At 43.8% G+C, this 25,173-nt stretch overlaps 1 protein-coding gene across 1 annotated transcript in view; it reads right to left on the reverse strand.

Annotated features, from left to right (window-relative positions):
* Nucleotides 1–291: 291 nt before the first annotated feature.
* Nucleotides 292–25,173, reverse strand: part of LOC134934060 (olfactory receptor 5P56-like) — a 40,025-nt gene continuing 15,143 nt past the window's right edge. Inside the window, exons 2-3 of the mRNA XM_063929574.1 lie at nt 9,894–9,945; nt 292–1,226 (exon numbers count right to left, since the gene is read on the reverse strand). Coding sequence (XP_063785644.1) covers nt 292–1,226; nt 9,894–9,945 — 987 coding nt within the window. The remainder of the gene's footprint in view (nt 1,227–9,893; nt 9,946–25,173) is intronic.

Raw genomic sequence — 25,173 nt, forward strand, 5'->3', positions numbered from 1 at the left:
GTGTTATTGATGATAAACAGGTCTCTGGGGGATGCTTATCAGGGATTCTTTTCAGCAAGCCTGAGGCAAGTGAATCCTGATAAATGGCGGTGGTAAGGGCAAATTGGATAGCCGCCAGGGCGTCCATTAATGGCAGTGATTTACCACAGCTAATAGGATACCACCAATATAAAAATAAATATCCTCAATAAGCACATGTTTTCAAGTTGAATTTCATTTGCACAAGGTTTTAAGAAATAATATTGAGTCTATTCACACTAATTATACTTTATAAATTGATATGTTATTTAATTAAATGAAGTTATGTTTACATTTCTCAAATGTTTCTTTGAAGTCTTTATTCCTCAGGCTATATACGAAAGGGTTAACCATTGGTGTCACCACAGTATAAAGCAGTGATAATGCCTTGCTGGTAGCCAATAAATGTCCCTTGGCTGGAACCATATACACAGAAAGAAGAGTGCCAAAAAATATACACACAACAGTCAAGTGAGAGCTGCAGGTGGAGAAGGCTTTCTGTCTCCCGCTGATGGAGCGGATGTTTAGGATGGTGGTGATGATGTACACATAAGAAACAATGATCATTGTAAATGGGCACATTATCAAAATAATGCCAAAAAAGGTGGCCTGGAATCGAAAAAATGAAGTATCTGAACAAGAAATCTCTAGAATAGGAGGCAAATCACAGAAGAAATGGTCAATAACATTCGGTCCACAAAAGTCGAATTTGCATATATTTATTTCATTTTTTAACAGCAACAAGAAGCTTAATGACCATGATGCCATAACAGATTTCACACAAAATACTTGATTAATTATAGAGTTATATCGCAGAGGGTTACAGATAGCCAAATATCGGTCATAAGACATCACCGTTAGGATGAGACACTCTGAAGACTCTGTGTTAGCAAACACATAAAACTGTGAGATACAGGCACCAAGCGACATGGTGGCACCTTTATATAGTACAATGTGCAGCAAGTTAGGGAGAATGTCCGTGACCATCAAGATGTCCAGTACAGACACTTGTGTGATGAAGAAATACATGGGAGAGTGAAGATTTCTACTCATTGAAACCAAAACAATGATTATAACATTACCACACATGGTGACGCAGTAAATGATGAGCAGAAACAAGAATAACAGAAAGTTGAAGCTATTAAGATTTGGAAATCCCAAGAGAAATACAGAAGATATATTGTTTCCATGCATCACATGATCAAGACCTGAAGGATGCAGCAAATATCACACACTATTATTATTACAATCGTTTATTCTGCTACAGTATATATAAAGAGCATTTATAGTATCCCAAAAGACGTGAATACCTGTCTATGATTGTGGTGTGATTTCTTTAATCCTGTTGTTGAACAATCAATATTGTATGTTGTTATTTTAATCCTAATGTAGAGAAACCCTTTCCCATATTCCAGGCATTCCCAACCACGGTCCTCAAGGCACAATAACAGTGCAGGTTTTCGTAATATCCAGGCTTCAGCACTGGTGACTTAAATAGTAGATCAGTTATTTTGATTTAACCATCTGTGCTGCAGCCTGGATATCACTAAAACCTGCACTGTTGGTGTGCCTTGAGGACCGTGGTTGGGAATGCCTGCCAGAAACCCATGGTTTCAAGCTATGGTATACTCAGTTATAATTATGAGAACTTAAAATATGTAAGACAGAAATAATTTTGTCAAATAAGTGAATAGATTCCTCTTAGATGCATTATTATTCTCTATATATAATAGCATATATTGCTAATTGTGGGACTGATCAATATGTAGGCAGTTTGATTCTCAACACAATACGCTGCTCACATCACTTTCTCCCTAATGTCTACTTTAGGCCACATAGACCTGGACCTAAGCACATTCATAAAAAATAACTAAAATAACTAACAGTTACTTATTATTCCTTATATAATGGGACACAATTACTAACTATTATGCTCTTATTGTCTATTAATGTTCACATAGAAGGCCATTCAATGTACAATGGATGACTTTTATATTTGTATCTCCTGTCTGAAACCCCTCCTGGCATGATGAGAGAGCAGCCTCCTTGAGATTTTGTGAAAGTGCTCTTCCAACCTTCTCTTCATTCTAGTCAGGGGCAGCTCCAGAGGTGAGGCTGCAGCTCAGTTCAAAATTCAAATAGGGGAGCAGCACCAACTGCCAGTGAGTCAGTTTGAAATGGCAATTGGTGACAGGTGGTGTGGTTTCCCTATTTAAAATTTTAACTGGCCTGCAGCCCCTTCTCTGGAGACACCACTGAATCCAGTTAACATTACTCTCCAAATTCAAACACATCTATCAGAATACAATTTCCTGAAAAATCCCTTGTGCATAATGAATCATGGAGCTCTGACTTGATATGAATAATTATTCTGTCATTTGTGGCTTTAATGTGCTTAGGGGGATGTTGGGCATTCTTCTTTCAGATATAGCTGTACGTGTAGCTGTGCTGAACTAGTCCCAAGTACTCCAAACATATTAAACTGCATTGACGGTGCTTTTTTTTTTTTTAATGAGTGTCTTACCATGACCACAGGACATAATATTCATTTACATTGTCACCAGTTCAAATCTCTATATAAAGATGTGTCCTTATTCATGTTGTGCTTTGCACCAAACATTGCAAGACGCTTGGTGCAAATTAGAGGTTTGACCATGGGTATAAATGTGTACATTGTCTTATTTGTATTCTTGGTGTAAAATCACAGATTAATTATACAAATACAGTACATGGCCTGAGGCAGTTAAAACAGACCAGGAAGAAATTACAAGTGCAAACATCAGAGTTTTTGGTGCTTGTGACCATGGCGTTGTAGTTTGGAATGGGTGGAAGTGGCATGATTGTGAGACAGACTTGATGTGGACAATGAAAGAAAAGGAAGAGTTGGGGATGATACCAGACGTTGTACTTGTGGGCAAAGGAGATGATGGTGTTATCAACAGATACAGAGAGAAGGAATAAGGACAATGAGAGAAAACAATGAGTTTAGTTATGGATACATTTATTTTGAGAAACTATGGAGACAATGAAGAGAAGATAATATAGAGGCACAATATAGGGTGAAGGGAAAATAGAGGAGAGGAAAATTTGAGTATTATCGGTGTAGAGTTAGTATTGGAAACCAAAGTAGTTGATGAGATCACAAAAGAATGAGGAGTAAAGGGTGAAGAGAGGGGGCTAAAACATACCCTTTGGGAATATCAACTAATAGAGGTAGGTAGGTAGGTAGGTAGGTGGAGTAAAAGGAAGATTCAGAAAATAAACAATCAGAGAATTAACAGTTTAACCATGGTAGAACAAGGTCAACTAGATGGACAAAGTCAAAGAGACTGAAAGATTCAAGGGTTTGAAGTAGTAGAGGTTGATCCATAATTTTTGCAGATAGTTAAAGGAGAATAAGTAAAGAGAAAATGATGTTCGATTTAGCAATGAGAGGATTATTATTGACCTTGGTTTTGGAAGTTTCAATGGAGGGTATGGGATAAAGACAATATGCATATAGTACTAACATAATGGATGGAGAGGAAAGGGATTTGGTTGTGATAGGCAATCCATACAGACATTTGGAGTGGGAGATAGATACAGTAGGATGGTATTTGTTGATAGAATATAGGTATATTTTAGGATGGGTGAGATGAGGACAGGTTGAATATGTTGGCAAACTAGGAGATTGTATCAAGAGGGAAAGGACCAAGTGAGAAGTAATGCAGTCAAGGATGCAAACGGTGAGAGAAGAGAAAGATAAAATGTAAACTGAATTTAACCCCAGTGGCAGAGGACAGCAAACTGTGTGTCAGGCACAACTAAGCCAGTTTCCATTTTCTCTGCCCCAGGAGAAAAAATAACATTCCTTAGATCCAATACAGTTTCTTGGATAGCATTAATCCCAATTGATAGAATATAATCCATTAATTATAGTAAAGTTGTAAGACAAAATGACAGTATGATGCAAAGAATATAAATATTAGTTAGATACACATACTGTAATTAAACAGTCATAAGGTACAAAACAATCATTTAAAAATCTAAATGACAACTTAAAAACAAAATGGCTGTATGATGTAAAAGAAAAGCCAAATGACAGAAAATAAAATGGCAATAAGGTGCAAATAACAAAAAATGCAAGTTTCAGAAAATAAAATGACAATTGTTGACAGACTTATTTTCAAATTAAATACTTCTATGTGAAATTCAGTCATGTTAATATTCTATATTAAAAGACTTAAAATTTACATGACAATTAAAACTCTAAACTGCTTGGCCATTTCAATACCAACAAAATAATAATAGTATACACTGCAAATGCCTTCCATTATTAACTAATTATTTTACTAAAGAGTGTTTAATTGTTTGAGATCCTGCAGCTAGTCCAAGTATTGTCTAGCAAAATTATGTGATGAACTTAAACTTTGTACTGATTTAGGACTTTTTCATCCATACTGTACACAACTTCATTAGCTAGTTTCAAGTGACCAAAGAGTATATTTACTAAAAGTCTGTTTAGATTGATTTCCATGTAATTTAAAATCAATAATTAAATTATAAATTCTTAAAAATGGTAGAAGTAACCTTTAGTAAATATGCATCTATATTGGTAGTTTAATTGGCTCCTGACAAAATTAATTCTAGCATGAACGCACATGGGTGTGTGTGTGTGTGTGTGTGTGAGTGTGTAAATGTGCTACAGAATATATATTGTAAGCTCCACTGGGGCAGGGACTGATGTGAATGCGCAAATATTCTCTGTTACATGTGGCGGAATATCTGTGCACTATATAAATAATGGGTAATAAATAAATAAATAAATAATAATTTTCAGCACTTTCCATTTAAATTAGCTGCAGGAACCCAGAGCACTAATTAACAAAAGCAGAATTTTTCCTCACAGCCTCAGGAAAAATATGCCTTAAATCTGCATTCTAAGGTGTGGAGAACCCCTTTCATTATGCATTTTGTGAGGAAATAATGGAATTGCAAGCATTAACCCTGTGATTACTGTGCTGGGAAAAGGGTAATTAATTGAATAGTTTTTACCCACAATGTGTTCTCTATTAGCTGCAGTATAAAATCCTTGGCTAACTGAATATGCCGCATTGGATTACCATATGTTTACATTTACATTTTTTGCAAAACAGGATTAATAAATACATTTTGGCAACTTGCAAGTGTCCATTAAGAACAAGAATACATCACAAACTATATAAACACACCAAGCAAGAAATATATTCACAGAATAGCGCTCATGCAACCATTAGTCACCATTATAAATTACTTAATTGAAGATGTGATTGAATTAGAGATGTGTGGTTCGATCCTTCAGAAATCTGAATCCACAAGAATTTTGTGCATGCAAACCGAACCGAAACCCACTCCAGATCACTGACAAGATCCACTCAAAACCGAGTCCAGGTTTGAATTTTCCTGTAGTTTATAATTTGGAATTTAAATCCATATTTCATTTTGGATTGCAAAAATTACATTTTAGATGCTTTTATTAAATTTTTTATAAATTTTTATCAATTACTGTTGTTTTTTTCCCCTCAATTTAAAACTGAAATGTAATCCGAATTTGAACTAAAACACTTGATGGGCGTTTTGCAAAAACCAAAACAAGAAGATGAATCAGAATAAAAACCAAAATATCAGTATTAAGTATCAGAACATTTACAGATCTTCACAAAGGTAAATCTTTGTATTGAATATTTAAATGAAGTGTAAATACTACTAACCAGACTTTGGTGAGTGTTGCAATTTTAAAGAGACTGCTTTATAAAAAACAGGAATCTTGTTTAACAGTATTTGAAGGAGAATCCTTAGATTGAGTCAGTAATTTCCATCAGTCAGGAGGAGACTAAGGGGCGTTATACTGAAATATTCTGATTGAAAAAAGTTCAGAGGAGTGGATAGAAGCGCATTGATCAAACTCTTTTTGCCCATTTGATCCCAACCGAGAGAGGAGGTTTTGCACAGTGCTGAATGTTGCCACTTTCATATTCATAGTCTCATGGCTACATGATGTGTATAACCTTGCTTAACATACTCTACGGGTTCCTACTACTAGATCATGTGGCTTCTCCCTATATGTCCTCTATTTGTTAAATTGTGACTGAAATACACATGATATATATATATATATATATATATAAATATATATATATAACCTTGCATAATGTTTGGGTGCATAAACAGCATTTTCCTTGATCCAAATATATGGCTTCTGTTTGCTTGTACTGCAATTCAAATATACAGTAGATCCATGTTTACTGCCACATGCTGCTTTTAGGTTTTTAAAATATATTTTATGCATCTTAAAGCTGAAATAAAATATACCTCATAAGGAAAACTCTCCTTTTGATTCCCTTTTGACTATTAATATTTATTGAGGATTAAAGACAAATGTTTCAGTACTATGCTCCTCCGGTCTGATGTGGATTACTATGTGACATGAGGAATATCCCTTCAAAAACTATTGACAATGATCCTGATTCTCTATAATGAATCTATTTTAAAGTTAAACACTCACCAAAGTCTGGGGAGTAATAATTGTACTTTTTCTAAGGACTCCATATATAATGGCAGTTAATCCACAAAAATGTGGAAAGAAGATTCTTGCACTTTTATACTGTATCCCTCATGTTTCATTTTTGTCTGTTGATTTTCCCTTATGTGCAGTGTGTAAGAAGTTTTGCAGGAGAATTCACATATGTGTTCAAATTTAAAGTGAATTTTTTAGTACAAGCAGTGCTTTTATCTTCCTATTTTTTATTTTTTGGAGATATATGTGTAAGGATTTGGGATAATTTTTCATGATGATAAGAGCAGCGTTAATTGAGTGCGCTGAAAAAAACCCTGTTTTTAAGTTGTTTCACTTAATAAGATTTAGCCCATACAAGACAGAATTGCTGTAGAAATATTGGGTCTTCAGGAGATCTCTTTGACATACTGTTGGACTCACTAAATACACCTGTATGGGTGCAATTATTTACCCTGATTAAATGACTAACTGGATCTCCTTATTCTACCCACATACTACCCTTATCCATTTTATTAAAATATAAGTATGAATATTGCCAAATCCTCACCACTGATAAGTATGAATATTGGCATATTCTCACCATTGGCTGAGCAGCTACAGTATAACTTCATTGGCATAATCTCACATCCCTACCTAGATACAATCATAGCAAAATGCTGATTTTTTTAAGTTAAATATCAGAGATAGATCATTAAAAATGCAATCCAACTGAAAAAATAGGTCTTATAAATGTTTCAATCACTAGTTAAAAAAGACTTCTTGAAAATCCAACATAAAAATATTGTCCAAATATTTTTTAAAAGTACATTTTATGTTCAGTAAATTATTATTCTGTATACCTCTTGTATTCTTTAAGAACAATAAATAAATAAACATGGTTATTAAATACACATTTTAGCCAGTGTTGACCTACAGCACTACTGTTTTTTCTTTGTAACATTCATGCTTTTTGAAAAAAAATCAATAAATACTGTTAAGGAAAAAAAAGTAAAAAAGCCTTTAAAAAAAGCCTTTAAAACCAAGAAGCAAACACCTATGTTTCCATGGGGGTATTCAGATTTGTTAGCAAACCAAAAACACAAGCAACTGGGCAAAACCTTGTTGCTCTGCAGGTGTGGTAGATGTAACATGTGCAGAGAGATTTAAATTTGGGTGGGTTATATTGTTTCTGTGCAGGGTAAATAAAGTCTGCTTCAATTTTACTCTGCAATTTAGTTTTCAGTTTTAACACCCCACACCCAAATCTAACTCTCTCTGCACATGTTATATCTGCCCCACCTGTAGTGCAACATAGTTTTGCCCAGTTGTGTGCTTTTTTGGTTTGCTAACAAACCTGAATAAAGCCCCATATTTGGCACTCTGCAATAAACTGACATTGAAAAGTAGAGATGTCCACTTAATCAGGACATATTGACTTACCTAGACAAATTCTCAAATTGTCTAAATGTAAAAGAACGGGGATAATGCTCATTTTACAACACATTGCTGCAGATGTCTCTTATTTATCTACAGAGTTACCTTAGGTAAACTGGTTAATCTGTGGAGACTTTCTTGAAAATCCCTTGTGAGTGATAAATATAACCTTTAGATAATACATTATTTGGAGAACAATTTTGTTGATTAAGAGAAGAAAATCTAGTAGAAAAAAATGGTATGTAGACAAATCTTATTCAGAATATAGACTAATAGCAATTAATCTAACTGAGGGAAGAGTAAAATAGCACATAGTCTTATTGCAATTAGCATATGTATTCTAATTGCAATCATCTTAATTACAGATATGGCCATCTTCACGGTCACGGGTTTGATTTTCATGTGGTCAATCAATGCATTTTCTATGGATCGCATGTGAGCCTCTATGAATGCACCCATGAAAGTGCAAATGCATCATGGTAAACCTGCCATGAATACCCGCAATTGCGGGTAAGCTGAAGAGTGTTACATCTGTAGAATAAAACTAACTGAGCGAAGATCACTGTGTGTGGTTACCTTTACTTTTAATTTTGACTATATTTTGAATAGTCAAAAAATAGACAATTACAGTAACATGTTGACATGCCAATATTTTAAATCTGAATCAGCTCAGTTGCGCTACAGTATGTATATATATATATATATATATATATATATATATAAGTATATAAAGCATTCACAGCAAAGTGAGTGTTCAGATTCTCCAGCATAGATACAGTAGGACTGCCAAAGGTGCAACTGCTCCCTTACATTCCCCCTGACTAACTCATCTAACCAGGTCTTTATGCCTTAGCTGTTCTTAATTAAGGAAAGGTTGTAGTTCCTCCCTGAGCTACAGCAGGTTAACCGTTTCCCCGTAATGTTATAAATCTAAGTCCCAATCCGGGAATTTACTAAGCACCAATCTCGGCAGTGTCTGGTCTATTCGTAATGGTTTGAATGACAACGTCCCGAAATACGAATGAATAGACCATCGGTCAAACGCGGCTGTTATTTCATAGAATACGGCCATTCACTATTCATTCGTATTTGGGTGTTAGTTTCTGAGTGCTCAAGTGCGGGTCTGTTTCTTTTCAAATCGTTAAAAAAGCAGCAAAAAAATAGACCTGCTTTTTCCAGTCGAGTTTGGATAACCATGCACGGGGCAGTGAGATCTGTGCATGGTTATCTATGGGAAAGGGTCTGTTTAGTTTAAAATCTGAAAAATAAATTGCGTGGGGTCCCCCCTCCTAATCATAACCAGCCTCGGGCTCTTTGAGCCGATCTTAGTTGAAAAAATATGGGGAAAAAAATGACAGGGGTTCCCCCATATTTAATCAACCAGCACCGGGCTCTGCGCCTGGTCCTGGTTCCAAAAATACGGGGGACAAAAAGCGTAGGGGTCCCCCGTATTTATGAAACCAGCACTGGGCTCCACTAGCTGGGGAGATAATGCCACAGCCGGGGGACACTTTGATATCGGTCCCTGTGGCCGTGCCATTAAAACCCCAACTAGTTACCCCTGGCCGGGGTACCCTGGAGGAGTGGGGACCCCTTCAATCAAGGGGTCCCCCCCTCCAGCCACCCAAGGGCCAGGGGTGAAGCCCAAGGCTGTCCCCCCCAGCCAAGGGCTGCGGATGGGGGGATGATAGCCTTGTTGAAAAAATGTGAATATTGTTTTTAGTAGCAGTACTACAAGTCCCAGCAAGCCTCCCCGCAAGCTGGTACTTGGAGAACCACAAGTACCAGCATGCGGTGGAAAACCGGTCCCGCTGGCACCTGTAGTACTACTACTAAAAAAATACCCCAATAAAAACAGGAGACACACACCTTGAAAGTATAAGTTTATTACATACATGCACACCTCCAAACATACATACTTACCTACCTATGTTCACACGAGGGTCGGTCCTCTTCTCCATGTAGAATCCATGAGGAACCTGTGGAAAAAATGATACTCACATAATCCAGTGTAGATCAGTCCTCTTCTGTTCTCTGTATAATCCACGTACTTGTCAAAAAAGTAAAACGCAAACCCGACCACGCACTGAAAGGGGCCCCATGTTTTCACATGGGACCCCTTTCCCCGACTGCCAGGACCCCCCTGACTCCTGTCTAAGAGGGTTCCTTCAGCCAATCAGGGAGCTCCACGTCGTGGCACCCTCCTGATTGGCTGTGTGCTCCTGTAGTGTCTGTCAGGCAGCACACGGCAGTGATACAATGTAGCGCCTATGCGCTCCATTGTAACCAATGGTGGGAACTTTGTGGTCAGCGGATGACCGAAAGTAACCTCACCGCTGACCACAAAGTTCCCACCATTGGTTACAATGGAGCGCATAGGCGCTACATTGTATCTCTGCCGTGCGCTGCCTGACTAACACTACAGGAGCGCACAGCCAATCAGGAGAGTGCCACGACGTGGTGCTCCCTGATTGGCTGAAGGGACCCTCTTTGACAGGAGTCAGGGGGGGTCCCGGCAGTCGGGGAAAGGGGTCCCATGTGTAAACATGGGACCCCTTTCAGTGCGTGGTCGGATTTCCGTGTTTTTTTTTTCCAAGAACATGGATTATAAAGACAACAATGGGTACACTGGATTATGTGAGTATACATTTTTTCACAGGTACCCCAAGTATTCTACATGGAGAAGAGGGCCGAGCCTCGTGTGAACATAGGTAAGTTTGTATGTATGTAGGTGTGCATGTATGTAATAAACTTTTACTGTCACGGTGTGTGTGTCCTGTTTTTTGTTGGGTATCTTTTTAGTAGTAGTACTACAGGTACCAGCGGGCCTGGTTTTCCACTGCATGCTGGTACTTGTGGTTCTCCAAGTACCAACTTGCGGGGGAGGCTTGCTGGGACTTGAAGTACTGCTACTAAAAACAATATTCTGATTTTTTCCCCTTGGCTATCAGCCCCCCATCCGCCGCTTTTGGATGGGGGGGACAGCCTCGGGCTTCACCCCTGGCCCTTGGGTGGCTGGAGGGGGGGACCCCTTGATTTAAGGGGTCCCCACTCCTCCAGGGTACCCCAGCCAGGGGTGACTAGTTAGTGATTTAATGCCATGGCCGCAGGGACCTAGATAAAAGTGTCCCCCGGCTGTGGCGTTATCTCTCTGACTAGTGGAGCCCGGTGCTGGTTCAAAAAATACGGGGACCCCTACGCTTTTTGTCCCCCGTATTTTTTGCACCAGGACCAGGTGCAGAGCCCGGTGCTGGTTGATGAAATATGGGGAACCCCTGTCATTTTTCCCCCCATATTTTGTCAACCAGGACCGGCTCAAAGAGCCCGAGGCTGGTTTGGCTTAGGAGGGGGGACCCCACACTTTTTTTTAATTAAATTTAACACTTTCCCACCCCTACCCACTGATAAACATGCACGGATCTCACGGATCCGTGCATGTCTATCAGAACACGGTAAAAAAAAGCAGGTCTATTTTAAAACTACTTTTTTTTACGATTTGTATTTATTCACGGCAGTGTTTGGCTATTGCCGCCAGTGTTTATGAAATACAGATTTTAGTAAATTACCGAGTTCTATCAAATAACAGGAATATTTGACCGAAGGTGTATTCATTCGTATTTTTTTACTTTGACTTAAAAAAAAATACGAATGCCCTCATCACTGCTGAGATTTGTGTTTAGTAAATGACCGAGATGACACTTTGAAGAAAAACCACCATCTCGGTCAAAATCGGGAGCTTAGTAAATATACCCCCACGTGTCAAACACGGTTCCGAGCCCGGCTCGGTTATTGCTGCCTGACTCGGAAAACCCGAACGAGGCAAAACTTCATCATCCCGCTGTCGGATTCTCGCGAGATTCGGATTGCATATAAAGAGCCGCACGTCACCGCCATTTTTACTCGGGCATTGTAGAGAGTACAGAGAGGACGTGGCTACGTTCTCTCAGTGTCAGTTCTCAGTATCAGTGCTCAGTATCAGTACTTGTTGTCTTGTGCTGCATCGTGCTGCTCAGTAATACTTGTACAGTGTCTTGTGCTGCATCTTGCTGCTGTAGGGTGCTGTGGTAGTAGTGTCCTGTGACTGTGCATCGGTCATCATCATTCCAGTCACAGTGGTATCTGGGGGGTGACAATTCCAGAGTGCTTTTGTGCTGCTCACTAATACTAATACTAGTACAGTGTCTGGTGCTGCATTGTGCTGCTCAGTGTCAGATCTCAGTAGTATCATCAGTGCTCCGTATCATCATGCTCAGTATCATCAGTGCTCAGTATCACTGCTCATTGTCTTGTGCTGCATCATGCTGCTCAGTAATACTACACTACTAATACTAGTACAGTGTTTTGTGCTGCATCGTGCTGCTCAGTGTCAGTTCTCAGTAGTATCATCAGTGCTCAGTATCACTGTTCATTGTCTTGTGATGCATCGTGCTGCTCAGTAATACTACATTACTAATACTAGTTCAGTGTCTTGTGCTGCATCGTGATGCTCAGGTCAGTTCTCAGTAGTATCATCAGTGCTCAGTATCACTGCTCATTGTCTTGTGCTGCATCGTGCTGCTCAGTAATACTACATTACTAATACTAGTACAGTGTCTTATGCTGCATCGTGCTGCTCAGTGTCAGTTCTCAGTAGTATCAACAGTGCTCAGTATCACTGCTCATTGTCTTGTGCAGCATCGTGCTGCTCAGTAATACTACATTACAAATACTAGTACAGTGTCTTGTGCTGCATCGTGCTGCTCAGTAGTATCATCAGTGCTCAGTATCAGTGCTCAGTAGTATCATCAGTGCTCAGTATCAATGGTTAGTGCTCAGTGTCTTGTTCTGCATCTTGCTGCTGTAGGGTGCTGTGGTAGTGTCCTGTGACTGTGCATAGGTCATCATCATTCCAGTCACAGTTGTATCTGGTATCTATCTAGTGGTATCTTATTCCAGACATTACTGCCGTCTAATTCCAGATATAAAACTGGCATATAATTCCACACATTAAAAAATGAAGAACAAAAATGTGGAGGGTAAAATAGGGAAAGATCAAGATCCACTTCCACCTAGTGCTGAAGCTGCTGCCACTAGTCATGGCAGAGATGATTAAATGCCATCAACGTCGTCTGCCAAGGCCGATGCCCAATGTCATAGTAAAGAGCATGTAAAATCCAAAAAGCAAAAGTTCAGTAAAATTACCCAAAAATCTAAATTAAAATCAACTGAGGAGAAGCGTAAACTTGCCAATATGCAATTTATGACACGGAGTGGCAAGGAACGGCTAAGGCCCTCTCCTATGTTCCTCATGACTAGTGGTTCAGCTTCACATAACGATGGAAGCACTCATCCTACCGCTAGAAAAATGAAAAGAGTTAAGCTGGCAAGAGCACAGCAAAGAATTGTGCGTTCTAAATCACAAATCCCCAAGGAGAGTCCAATTGTGTCGGCTGCGATGCCTGACCTTCCCAACACTGGACAGGAAGAGGTGGCTCCTTCCACCATTTGCACGCCCCCTGCAAGTGCTGGAAGGAGCACCCACAGTCCAGTTCCTGATATTCAACTTGAAGATGTCACTGTTGAAGTACACCAGGATGAGGATATGGGTGTTGCTGGCGCTGAGGAGGAAATTGACAAGGAGGATTCTTATGGTGATGTGGTTTGTTTAAGTCAGGCACCCGGGGAGACAGTTGTTGTCTGTGGGATGAATATGGCCATTGACATGCCTGGTGAAAATACCAAAAAAATCACCTCTGCGGTGTGGAATTTATTAAACAGAAATGCGGACAACAGGTGTCAAGCCGTGTGTTGCCTTTGTAAAGCTGTAATAAGTAGGGGTAAGGACGTTAACCACCTAGAAACATCCTCCCTTATACATCACCTGGAGCGCATTCATCAGAAGTCATTGACAAGTTCAAAAACTTTGGGTGACATTAGAAGCAGTCCACTGCCAACAAAATCCCTTCCTCTTGTACCCAAGCTCCTGCAAACCACACCACCAACTCCCTCAATTTCGATTTCTTCCTTAGACAGGAAAGCCAATAGTCCTGCAGGCCATGTCACTGGCAAGAATGACGAGTCCTCTCCTAACTGGGATTCCTCCAATGGATCCTTGAGTGGAACGCCTACTGCTGCTGGCGCTGCTGTTGTTGCTGCTGGGAGTCGATGGTCATCCCAGAGGGGAAGTCGGAAGACCACTTGTACTACTTCCAGTAAGCAATTGACTGTTCAACAGTCCTTTGCGAGGAAGATGAAATATCACAGCAGTCATCCTACTGCAAAGCGGATAACTGAGGCCTTGACAACTATGTTGGTGTTAGACGTGCATCCGGTATCCACCATTAGTTCACAGGGACTAAGAGAATTGCTTGAGGTAGTGTGTCCCCTGTACCAAATCCCATCTAGGTTCCACTTCTCTAGGCAGGCAATACCGAGAATGTACAGAGACATCAGAAAAGTGTCCTCACGGACATGTGGACAAGTGGAGCAGGGCAGACTCAGGACTATATGTCTGTGACAGCCCACTGGGTAGATGTATTGCCTCCCGCAGCAACAACAGCAGCAGCAGCACCAGTAGCAGCATCTCGCAAACGCCAACTCGTTCCTAGGCAGGCTACGCTATGTATCACCGCTTTTCATAAGAGGCACACCGCTGACAACCTCTTACGGAAACTGAGGAACATCATCGCAGATTGGCTTACCCCAATTTAGCTCTCCTGGGGATTTGTGATCTCGGACAATGCCACCAATATTGTGCGTGCATTACATGTGGGCAAATTCCAGCAAGTCCCATGTTTTGCACATACAATTAATTTGGTGGTGCATAATTTTTTTTTAAACGACAGGGGCATGTAGGAGATGCTGTCGGTGGCCCGAAAAATTGCGGGACACTTTCGACATTCAGCCACCGCGTGCCGAAGACTGGAGCACCAGCAAACACTCCTGAACATGCCCTGCCATCTGCTGAAGCAAGAGGTGGTAACGAGGTGGAATTCAACCCTTATATACTTCAGAGGATGGAGGAGCAGCAAAAGGCCAATCAATATACAAATAGAGTGCGCTGTCAACGGCAGCCTGTACAGTGAAGGTCAGTTCCCTCAAATATACATGTATAGGAAAAAAGAAAATGTACTGGCGCCGGCTGGAATTCAATAACAAGGTATATTTAATGTATAAAAAATATATTTAATAAACTCAACTGAGAGGTTCAGCTTATCTCTCAGGATTAAAAAGCTGCTTTAAAAGATAAATCATATAAATAAATAAATTCATCACATAAATAAATGGTTGCTGTAGGAGAACACAGAGTATTAACCCTTTCAGTTCAAATGTCCACAGTTCCTGGCTAGGACGCTGATCCACATTTGCCCACAAGTGGTTTTATATAAAAACTTTTTACCAGACTTGCAAGTCTGGTAAAAAGCTCCCCTTTCATATACAGCAGACAGAGAGAGCACCCCTTTCATATACAGCAGACAGAGAGAGCGCCCCTTTCAGATACAGCAGACAGAGAGCACCCCTTTCAGATACAGCAGACAGAGAGAGCTCCCCTTTCAGATACAGCAGACAGAGAGAGCACCCCTTTCAGATACAGCAGACAGAGAGAGCACCCCTCTACAGATACAGCAGACAGAGAGAGAGCACCCCTTTCAGATACAGAAGAAAGAGAGAGCACCCCTTTCAGATACAGCAGACAGAGACAGCACCCCTTTCAGATACAGCAGACAGAGAGAGAGAGCTCCCCTTTCATATACAGCAGACAGAGAGAGCACCCCTTTCATATACAGCAGATAGAGAGAGCGCCCCTTTCAGATACAGCAGACAGAGAGCACCCCTTTCAGATACAGCAGACAGAGAGAGCTCCCCTTTCAGATACAGCAGACAGAGAGAGCACCCCTTTCAGATACAGCAGTCAGAGAGAGAGCACCCCTTTCATATACAGCAGACAGAGAGAGCGCCCCTTTCATATACAGCAGACAGAGAGAGCACCCCTTTCAGATACAGCAGACAGAGAGAGCTCCCCTTTCAGATACAGCAGAGAGAGAGAGCACCCCTTTCAGATACAGCAGACAGAGAGAGCACCCCTTTCATATACAGCAGACAGAGAGAGCACCCCTTTCAGATACAGCAGACAGAGAGAGAGCACCGCTTTCAGATACAGCAGACAGAGAGCACCCCTTTCAGATACAGCAGACAGAGAGAGCTCCCCTTTCAGATACAGCAGAGAGAGAGAGCACCCCTTTCAGATACAGCAGTCAGAGAGAGAGCACCCCTTTCATATACAGCAGACAGAGAGAGCGCCCCTTTCATATACAGCAGACAGAGAGAGCACCCCTTTCAGATACAGCAGACAGAGAGAGCTCCCCTTTCATATACAGCAGACAGAGAGAACACCCCTTTCAGATACAGCAGAGAGAGAGAGCACCCCTTTCATATACAGCAGACAGAGAGAGCACCCCTTTCAGATACAGCAGACAGAGAGAGAGCACCGCTTTCAGATACAGCAGACAGAGAGAGCACCCCTTTCAGATACAGCAGACAGAGAGAGCACCCCTTTCATATACAGCAGACAGAGAGAGCACCCCTTTCATATACAGCAGACAGAGAGAGCACCCCTTTCAGATACAGCAGACAGAGAGAGCACCCCTTTCATATACAGCAGACAGAGAGAGCACCCCTTTCATATACAGCAGACAGAGAGAGCACCCCTTTCAGATACAGCAGACAGAGAGAGCACCTCTTTCATATACAGCAGAGAGAGAGAGCACCCCTTTCATATACAGCAGACAGAGAGAGCTCCCCTTTCAGATACAGCAGACAGAGAGGGCGCCCCTTTCATATACAGCAGACAGAGAGAGCACCCCTTTCAGATACAGCAGACAGAGAGAGCGCCCCTTTCATATACAGCAGACAGAGAGAGCACCCCTTTCAGATACAGCAGGCAGATAGAGCACCCCTTTCATATACAGCAGACAGAGAGAGCACCCCTTTCAGATACAGCAGACAGAGAGAGCGCCCCTTTCATATACAGCAGACAGAGAGAACTCCCCTTTCCGATACAGCAGAGAGAGAGAGAGAGCACCCCTTTCATATACAGCAGACAGAGAGAGAGCGCCCCTTTCAGATACAGCAGACAGAGAGAGCACCCCTTTCAGATACAGCAGACAGAGAGAGCACCCCTTTCAGATACAGCAGACAGAGAGAGCACCCCTTTCAGAAACAGCAGACAGAGAGAGCGCCCCTTTCATATACAGCAGACAGAGAGAACTCCCCTTTCCGATACAGCAGAGAGAGAGAGAGCACCCCTTTCAGATACAGCAGAGAGAGCACCCCTTTCAGATACAGCAGGCAGAGAGAGCACCCCTTTCAGATACAGAAGACAGAGAGAGCACCCCTTTCAGATACAGCAGACAGAGAGAGCACCCCTTTCATATACAGCAGGCAGAGAGCGCACTCCTTTTTCAGATACAGCAGACAGAGAGAGCATCCCTTTCAGATACAGCAGACAGAGAGAGCACCCCTTTCAGATACAGCAGACAGAGAGAGCTCCCCTTTCATATACAGCAGACAGAGAGAGCGCCCTTTCAGATACAGCAGACAGAAAGAGCGCCCCTTTCATATACAGCAGGCAGAGAGAGCACCCCTTTCATATACAGCAGGCAGAGAGAGCACCCGTTTCATATACAGCAGACAGAGAGAGCACCCTTTTCAGATACAGCAGACAGAGAGAGCACCCCTTTCATATACAGCAGACAGAGAGAGCACCCTTTTCAGATACAGCAGACAGAGAGAGCACCCCTTTCAGATACAGCAGACAGAGAGAGCACCCCTCTACAGATACAGCAGACAGAGAGAGAGCACCCCTTTCAGATACAGAAGACAGAGAGAGCACCCCTTTCAGATACAGCAGACAGAGACAGCACCCCTTTCAGATACAGCAGACAGAGAGAGAGCTCCCCTTTCATATACAGCAGACAGAGAGAGCACCCCTTTCATATACAGCAGACAGAGAGAGCGCCCCTTTCAGATACAGCAGACAGAGAGCACCCCTTTCAGATACAGCAGACAGAGAGAGCTCCCCTTTCAGATACAGCAGACAGAGAGAGCACCCCTTTCAGATACAGCAGACAGAGAGCACCCCTTTCAGATACAGCAGACAGAGAGAGCACCCCTTTCAGATACAGCAGACAGAGAGAGCACCCCTCTACAGATACAGCAGACAGAGAGAGAGCACCCCTTTCAGATACAGAAGAAAGAGAGAGCACCCCTTTCAGATACAGCAGACAGAGACAGCACCCCTTTCAGATACAGCAGACAGAGAGAGAGAGCTCCCCTTTCATATACAGCAGACAGAGAGAGCACCCCTTTCATATACAGCAGATAGAGAGAGCGCCCCTTTCAGATACAGCAGACAGAGAGCACCCCTTTCAGATACAGCAGACAGAGAGAGCTCCCCTTTCAGATACAGCAGACAGAGAGAGCACCCCTTTCAGATACAGCAGACAGAGAGCACCCCTTTCAGATACAGCAGACAGAGAGAGCTCCCCTTTCAGATACAGCAGAGAGAGAGAGCACCCCTTTCAGATACAGCAGTCAGAGAGAGAGCACCCCTTTCATATACAGCAGACAGAGAGAGCGCCCCTTTCATATACAGCAGACAGAGAGAGCACCCCTTTCAGATACAGCAGACAGAGAGAGCTCCCCTTTCAGATACAGCAGAGAGAGAGAGCACCCCTTTCATATACAGCAGAAAGAGAGTGCACCCCTTTCAGATACAGAAGACAGAGAGTGCACCCCTTTCAGATACAGCAGACAGAGAGAGCGTCCCTTTCAGATACAGCAGACAGAGAGAGCTCCCCTTTCATACACAGCAGACAGAGAAAGCACCCCTTTCAGATACAGCAGAGAGAGAGAGCACCCCTTTCATATACAGCAGACAGAGAGAGCGCCCCTTTCATATACAGCAGACAGAGAGAGCTCCCCTTTCAGATACAGCAGAGAGACAGAGAGCGCCCCTTTCAGATACAGCAGACAGAGAGAGCAGCCCTTTCAGATACAGCAGACAGAGAGAGCGCCCCTTTCAGATACAGCAGAGAGAGAGCACCCCTTTCATATACAGCAGACAGAGAGAGCGCCCCTTTCATATACAGCAGACAGAGAGAGCACCCCTTTAAGATACAGCAGACAGAGAGAGCGCCCCTTTCAGATACAGCAGACAGAGAGAGCGCCACTTTCATATACAGCAGACAGAGAGAGCGCCCCTTTCATATACAGCAGACAGAGAGAGCACCCCTTTCAGATACAGCAGACAGAGAGAGCACCCCTTTCAGATACAGCAGACAGAGAGAGCATCCCTTTCATATACAGCAGACAGAGAGAGCGCCCCTTTCATATACAGCAGACAGAGAGAGCACCCCTTTCAGATACAGCAGACAGAGAGAGCACCCCTTTCATAACAGCAGACAGAGAGAGTGCCCCTTTTAGATACAGCAGACATAGAGAGCGCCCCTTTCAGATACAGCAGACAGAGAGAGCACCCCTTTCAGATACAGCAGACAGAGAGAGCACCGAGTTTCAGATACAGCAGACAGAGAGAGCTCCCCTTTCATATATAGCAGACAGAGAGAGCACCCCTTTCATATACAGCAGACAAAGAGAGAGCACCCCTTTCAGATACAGCAGAGAGACAGAGAGCACCCCTTTCAGATACAGCAGGCAGAGAGAGCACCACTTTCATATACAGCAGACAGAGAGAGCACCCCTTTCAGATACAGCAGACAGAGAGAGCACCCCTTTCAGATACAGCAGAGAGAGAGAGCACCGCTTTCAGATACAGCAGACAGAGAGAGCGCCTCTTATTCAGATACGGCAGACAGAGAGAGCACCCCTTTCAGATACAGCAGAGAGAGCGCCCCTTTCATATACAGCAGACAGAGAGAGCGCCCCTTTCATATACAGCAGACAGAGAGAGCACCCCTTTCAGATACAGCAGACAGAGAGAGCACCGCTTTCAGATACAGCAGAGAGAGAGAGCACCCCTTTCATATACAGCAGACAGAGAGAGCACCCCTTTCAGATACAGCAGACAGAGAGAGCACCCCTTTCATATACAGCAGACAGAGAGAGCACCCCTTTCAGATACAGCAGACAGAGAGAGCACCCCTTTCATATACAGCAGACAGAGAGAGCACCCCTTTCAGATACAGCAGACGGAGATAGCACCCCTTTCAGATACAGCAGACAGAGAGAGCGCCCCTTTCATATACAGCAGACAGAGAGAACACCCCTTTCATATACAGCAGACAGAGAGCGCACCCCTTTCAGATACAGCAGACAGAGATAGCACCCCTTTCAGATACAGCAGACAGAGAGAGCGCCCCTTTCATATACAGCAGACAGAGAGAGCACCCCTTTCATATACAGCAGACAGAGAGAGCTCCCCTTTCATATACAGCAGACAGAGAGAGCACCCCTTTCAGATACAGCAGACAGAGACAGCACCCCTTTCATATACAGCAGACAGAGAGAGCACCCCTTTCATATACAGCAGACAGAGAGAGCGCCCCTTTCATATACAGCAGACAGAGAGAGCACCCCTTTCAGATACAGCAGACAGAGAGAGCACCGCTTTCAGATACAGCAGAGAGAGAGAGCACCCCTTCCAGATACAGCAGAGAGAGAGAGCGCCCCTTTTATATACAGCAGACAGAGAGAGCACCCCTTTCATATACAGCAGACAGAGAGAGTGCCCCTTTCATATACAGCAGACAGAGAGAGCACCCCTTTCAGATACAGTAGACAGAGAGAGCTCCCCTTTCAGATACAGCAGACAGAGAGAGCACCCCTTTCATATAGAGCAGACAGAGAGAGCACCCCTTTCATATACAGCAGACAGAGAGAACACCCCTTTCATATACAGCAGACAGAGAGAGCACCCCTTTCAGATACAGCAGACAGAGATAGCACCCCTTTCAGATACAGCAGACAGAGAGAGAGCCCCTTTCATATACAGCAGACAGAGAGAGCACCCCTTTCATATACAGCAGACAGAGAGAGCTCCCCTTTCATATACAGCAGACAGAGAGAGCACCCCTTTCAGATACAGCAGACAGAGACAGCACCCCTTTCATATACAGCAGACAGAGAGAGCACCCCTTTCATATACAGCAGACAGAGAGAACACCCCTTTCAGATACAGCAGACAGAGAGAGCACCCCTTTCATATACAGCAGACAGAGAGAGCACCCCTTTCATATACAGCAGACAGAGAGAGCACCCCTTTCATATACAGCAGACAGAGAGAGCGCCCCTTTCATATAAAGCAGACAGAGAGAGCACCCCTTTCATATACAGCAGACAGAGAGAGCACCCCTTTCAGATACAGCAGACAGAGAGAGCACCCCTTTCAGATACAGCAGACAGAGAGAGCACCCCTTTCAGATACAGTAGACAGAGAGAGCTCCACTTTCAGATACAGCAGACAGAGAGAGCACCCCTTTCATATACAGCAGACAGAGAGCACCCCTTTCAGATACAGCAGACAGAGAGAGCGCCCCTTTAATATACAGCAGACAGAGAGAGCACCCCTTTCATATACAGCAGACAGAGAGAGCGCCCCTTTCATATACAGCAGACAGAGAGAGCACCCCTTTCATATACAGCAGACAGAGAGAGCACCCCTTTCAGATACAGCAGACAGAGAGAGCACCCCTTTCATATACAGCAGACAGAGAGAGTACCCCTTTCATATACAGCAGACAGAGAGAGCACCCCTTTCATATACAGCAGACAGAGAGAGCACCCCTTTCAGATACAGCAGACAGAGAGAGCACCCCTTTCAGATACAGCAGACAGAGAGAGCACCCCTTTCAGATACAGCAGACAGAGAGAGCACCCCTTTCAGATACAGCAGACAGAGAGAGCACCCCTTTCAGATACAGCAGACAGAGAGAGCACCCCTTTCAGATACAGCAGACAGAGAGAGAGCTCCCCTTTCAGATACAGCAGACAGAGAGAGCACCCGTTTCATATACAGCAGACAGAGAGCACCCCTTTCAGATACAGCAGACAGAGAGAGCGCCCCTTTCATATACAGCAGACAGAGAGAGCACCCCTTTCAGATACAGTAGACAGAGAGAGCTCCCCTTTCAGATACAGCAGACAGAGAGAGCACCCCTTTCATATACAGCAGACAGAGAGCACCCCTTTCAGATACAGCAGACAGAGAGAGCGCCCCTTTCATATACAGCAGACAGAGAGAGCACCCCTTTCATATACAGCAGACAGAGAGAGCGCCCCTTTCATATACAGCAGACAGAGAGAGCACCCCTTTCATATACAGCAGACAGAGAGAGCACCCCTTTCAGATACAGCAGACAGAGAGAGCACCCCTTTCATATACAGCAGACAGAGAGAGCACCCCTTTCATATACAGCAGACAGAGAGAGCACCCCTTTCATATACAGCAGACAGAGAGAGCACCCCTTTCAGATACAGCAGACAGAGAGAGCACCCCTTTCATATACAGCAGACAGAGAGAGCATCCCTTTCATATACAGCAGACAGAGAGAGCACCCCTTTCATATACAGCAGACAGAGAGAGCACCCCTTTTATATACAGCAGACAGAGAGAGCACCCCTTTCAGATACAGCAGACAGAGAGAGCACCCCTTTCATATACAGCAGTCAGAGAGAGCACCCCTTTCAGATACAGCAGACAGAGAGAGCACCCCTTTCAGATACAGCAGACAGAGAGAGCACCCCTTTCAGATACAGTAGACAGAGAGAGCTCCCCTTTCAGATACAGCAGACAGAGAGAGCACCCCTTTCATATACAGCAGACAGAGAGCACCCCTTTCAGATACAGCAGACAGAGAGAGTGCCCCTTTCATATACAGCAGACAGAGAGAGCACCCCTTTCATATACAGCAGACAGAGAGAGCGCCCCTTTCATATACAGCAGACAGAGAGAGCACCCCTTTCATATACAGCAGACAGAGAGAGCACCCCTTTCAGATACAGCAGACAGAGAGAGCACCCCTTTCATATACAGCAGACAGAGAGAGCACCCCTTTCATATACAGCAGACAGAGAGAGCACCCCTTTCATATACAGCAGACAGAGAGAGCACCCCTTTCAGATACAGCAGACAGAGAGAGCACCCCTTTCATATACAGCAGACAGAGAGAGCACCCCTTTCATATACAGCAGACAGAGAGAGCACCCCTTTCAGATACAGCAGACAGAGAGAGCGCCCCTTTCAGATACAGCAGACAGAGAGAGCGTCCCTTTCAGATACAGCAGACAGAGAGAGCTCCCCTTTCAGATACAGCAGACAGAGAGAGCACCGCTTTCAGATACAGCAGAGAGAGAGAGCGCCCCTTTCATATACAGCAGAGAGAGAGAGCACCCCTATCAGATACAGCAGACAGAGAGAGCGCCCATTTCAGATACAGCAGACAGAGAGAGCACCCTTTTCAGATACAGTAGACAGAGAGAGCTCCCCTTTCAGATACAGCAGACAGAGAGAGCGCCCCTTTCATATACAACAGACAGAGAGAGCACCCCTTTCATATACAGCAGACAGAGAGAGCGCCCCTTTCATATACAGCAGACAGAGAGAGCACCCCTTTCAGATACAGCAGACAGAGAGAGCACCCCTTTCAGATACAGCAGACAGAGAGAGCACCCCTTTCAGATACAGCAGACAGAGAGAGCACCCCTTTCAGATACAGTAGACAGAGAGAGCTCCCCTTTCAGATACAGCAGACAGAGAGAGCACCCCTTTCATATACAGCAGACAGAGAGCACCCCTTTCAGATACAGCAGACAGAGAGAGCACCCCTTTCATAAACAGCAGACAGAGAGAGCACCCCTTTCATATACAGCAGACAGAGAGAGCGCCCCTTTCATATACAGCAGACAGAGAGAGCACCCCTTTCATATACAGCAGACAGAGAGAGCACCCCTTTCAGATACAGCAGACAGAGAGAGCACCCCTTTCATATACAGCAGACAGAGAGAGCACCCCTTTCATATACAGCAGACAGAGAGAGCACCCCTTTCAGATACAGCAGACAGAGAGAGCACCCCTTTCATATACAGCAGACAGAGAGAGCACCCCTTTCATATACAGCAGACAGAGAGAGCACCCCTTTCAGATACAGCAGACAGAGAGAGCGCCCCTTTCAGATACAGCAGACAGAGAGAGCGTCCCTTTCATATACAGCAGACAGAGAGAGCTCCCCTTTCAGATACAGCAGACAGAGAGAGCACCGCTTACAGATACAGCAGAGAGAGAGAGCGCCCCTTTCATATACAGCAGTGAGAGAGAGCACCCCTATCAGATACAGCAGACAGAGAGAGCGCCCATTTCAGATACAGCAGACAGAGAGAGCACCCCTTTCAGATACAGTAGACAGAGAGAGCTCCCCTTTCAGATACAGCAGACAGAGAGAGCGCCCCTTTCATATACAGCAGACAGAGAGAGCACCCCTTTCATATACAGCAGACAGAGAGAGCACCCCTTTCATATACAGCAGACAGAGAGAGCACCCCTTTCAGATACTGCAGACAGAGAGAGCACCCCTTTCAGATACTGCAGACAGAGAGAGCGCCCCTTTCAGAAACAGCAGACAGAGAGAGCACCTCTTTCAGATACAGCAGACAGAGAGAGCACCTCTTTCAGATACAGCAGACAGAGAGAGCACCCCTTTCAGATACAGCAGACAGAGAGAGCACCCCTTTCATATACAGCAGACAGAGAGAGCACCCCTTTCATATACAGCAGACAGAGAGAGCGCCCCTTTCATATACAGCAGACAGAGAGAGCACCCCTTTCATATACAGCAGACAGAGAGAGCGCCCCTTTCATATACAGCAGACAGAGAGAGCGCCCCTTTCAGATACAGCAGACAGAGAGAGCACCGCTTTCAGATACAGCAGAGAGAGAGAGCGCCCCTTTCATATACAGCAGAGAGAGAGAGCGCCCTTTTCAGAAACAGCAGACAGAGAGAGCACCTCTTTCAGATACAGCAGACAGAGAGAGCACCTCTTTCAGATACAGCAGACAGAGAGAGCACCCCTTTCAGATACAGCAGACAGAGAGAGCACCCCTTTCATATACAGCAGACAGAGAGAGCGCCCGTTTCATATACAGCAGACCGAGAGAGCGCCCCTTTCAGATACAGCAGACAGAGAGAGCACTCCTTTCATATACAGCAGACAGA

Source organism: Pseudophryne corroboree, chromosome 6, assembly GCF_028390025.1.
Source record: "Pseudophryne corroboree isolate aPseCor3 chromosome 6, aPseCor3.hap2, whole genome shotgun sequence".
Classification (NCBI taxonomy): Eukaryota; Metazoa; Chordata; class Amphibia; order Anura; family Myobatrachidae; genus Pseudophryne; species Pseudophryne corroboree.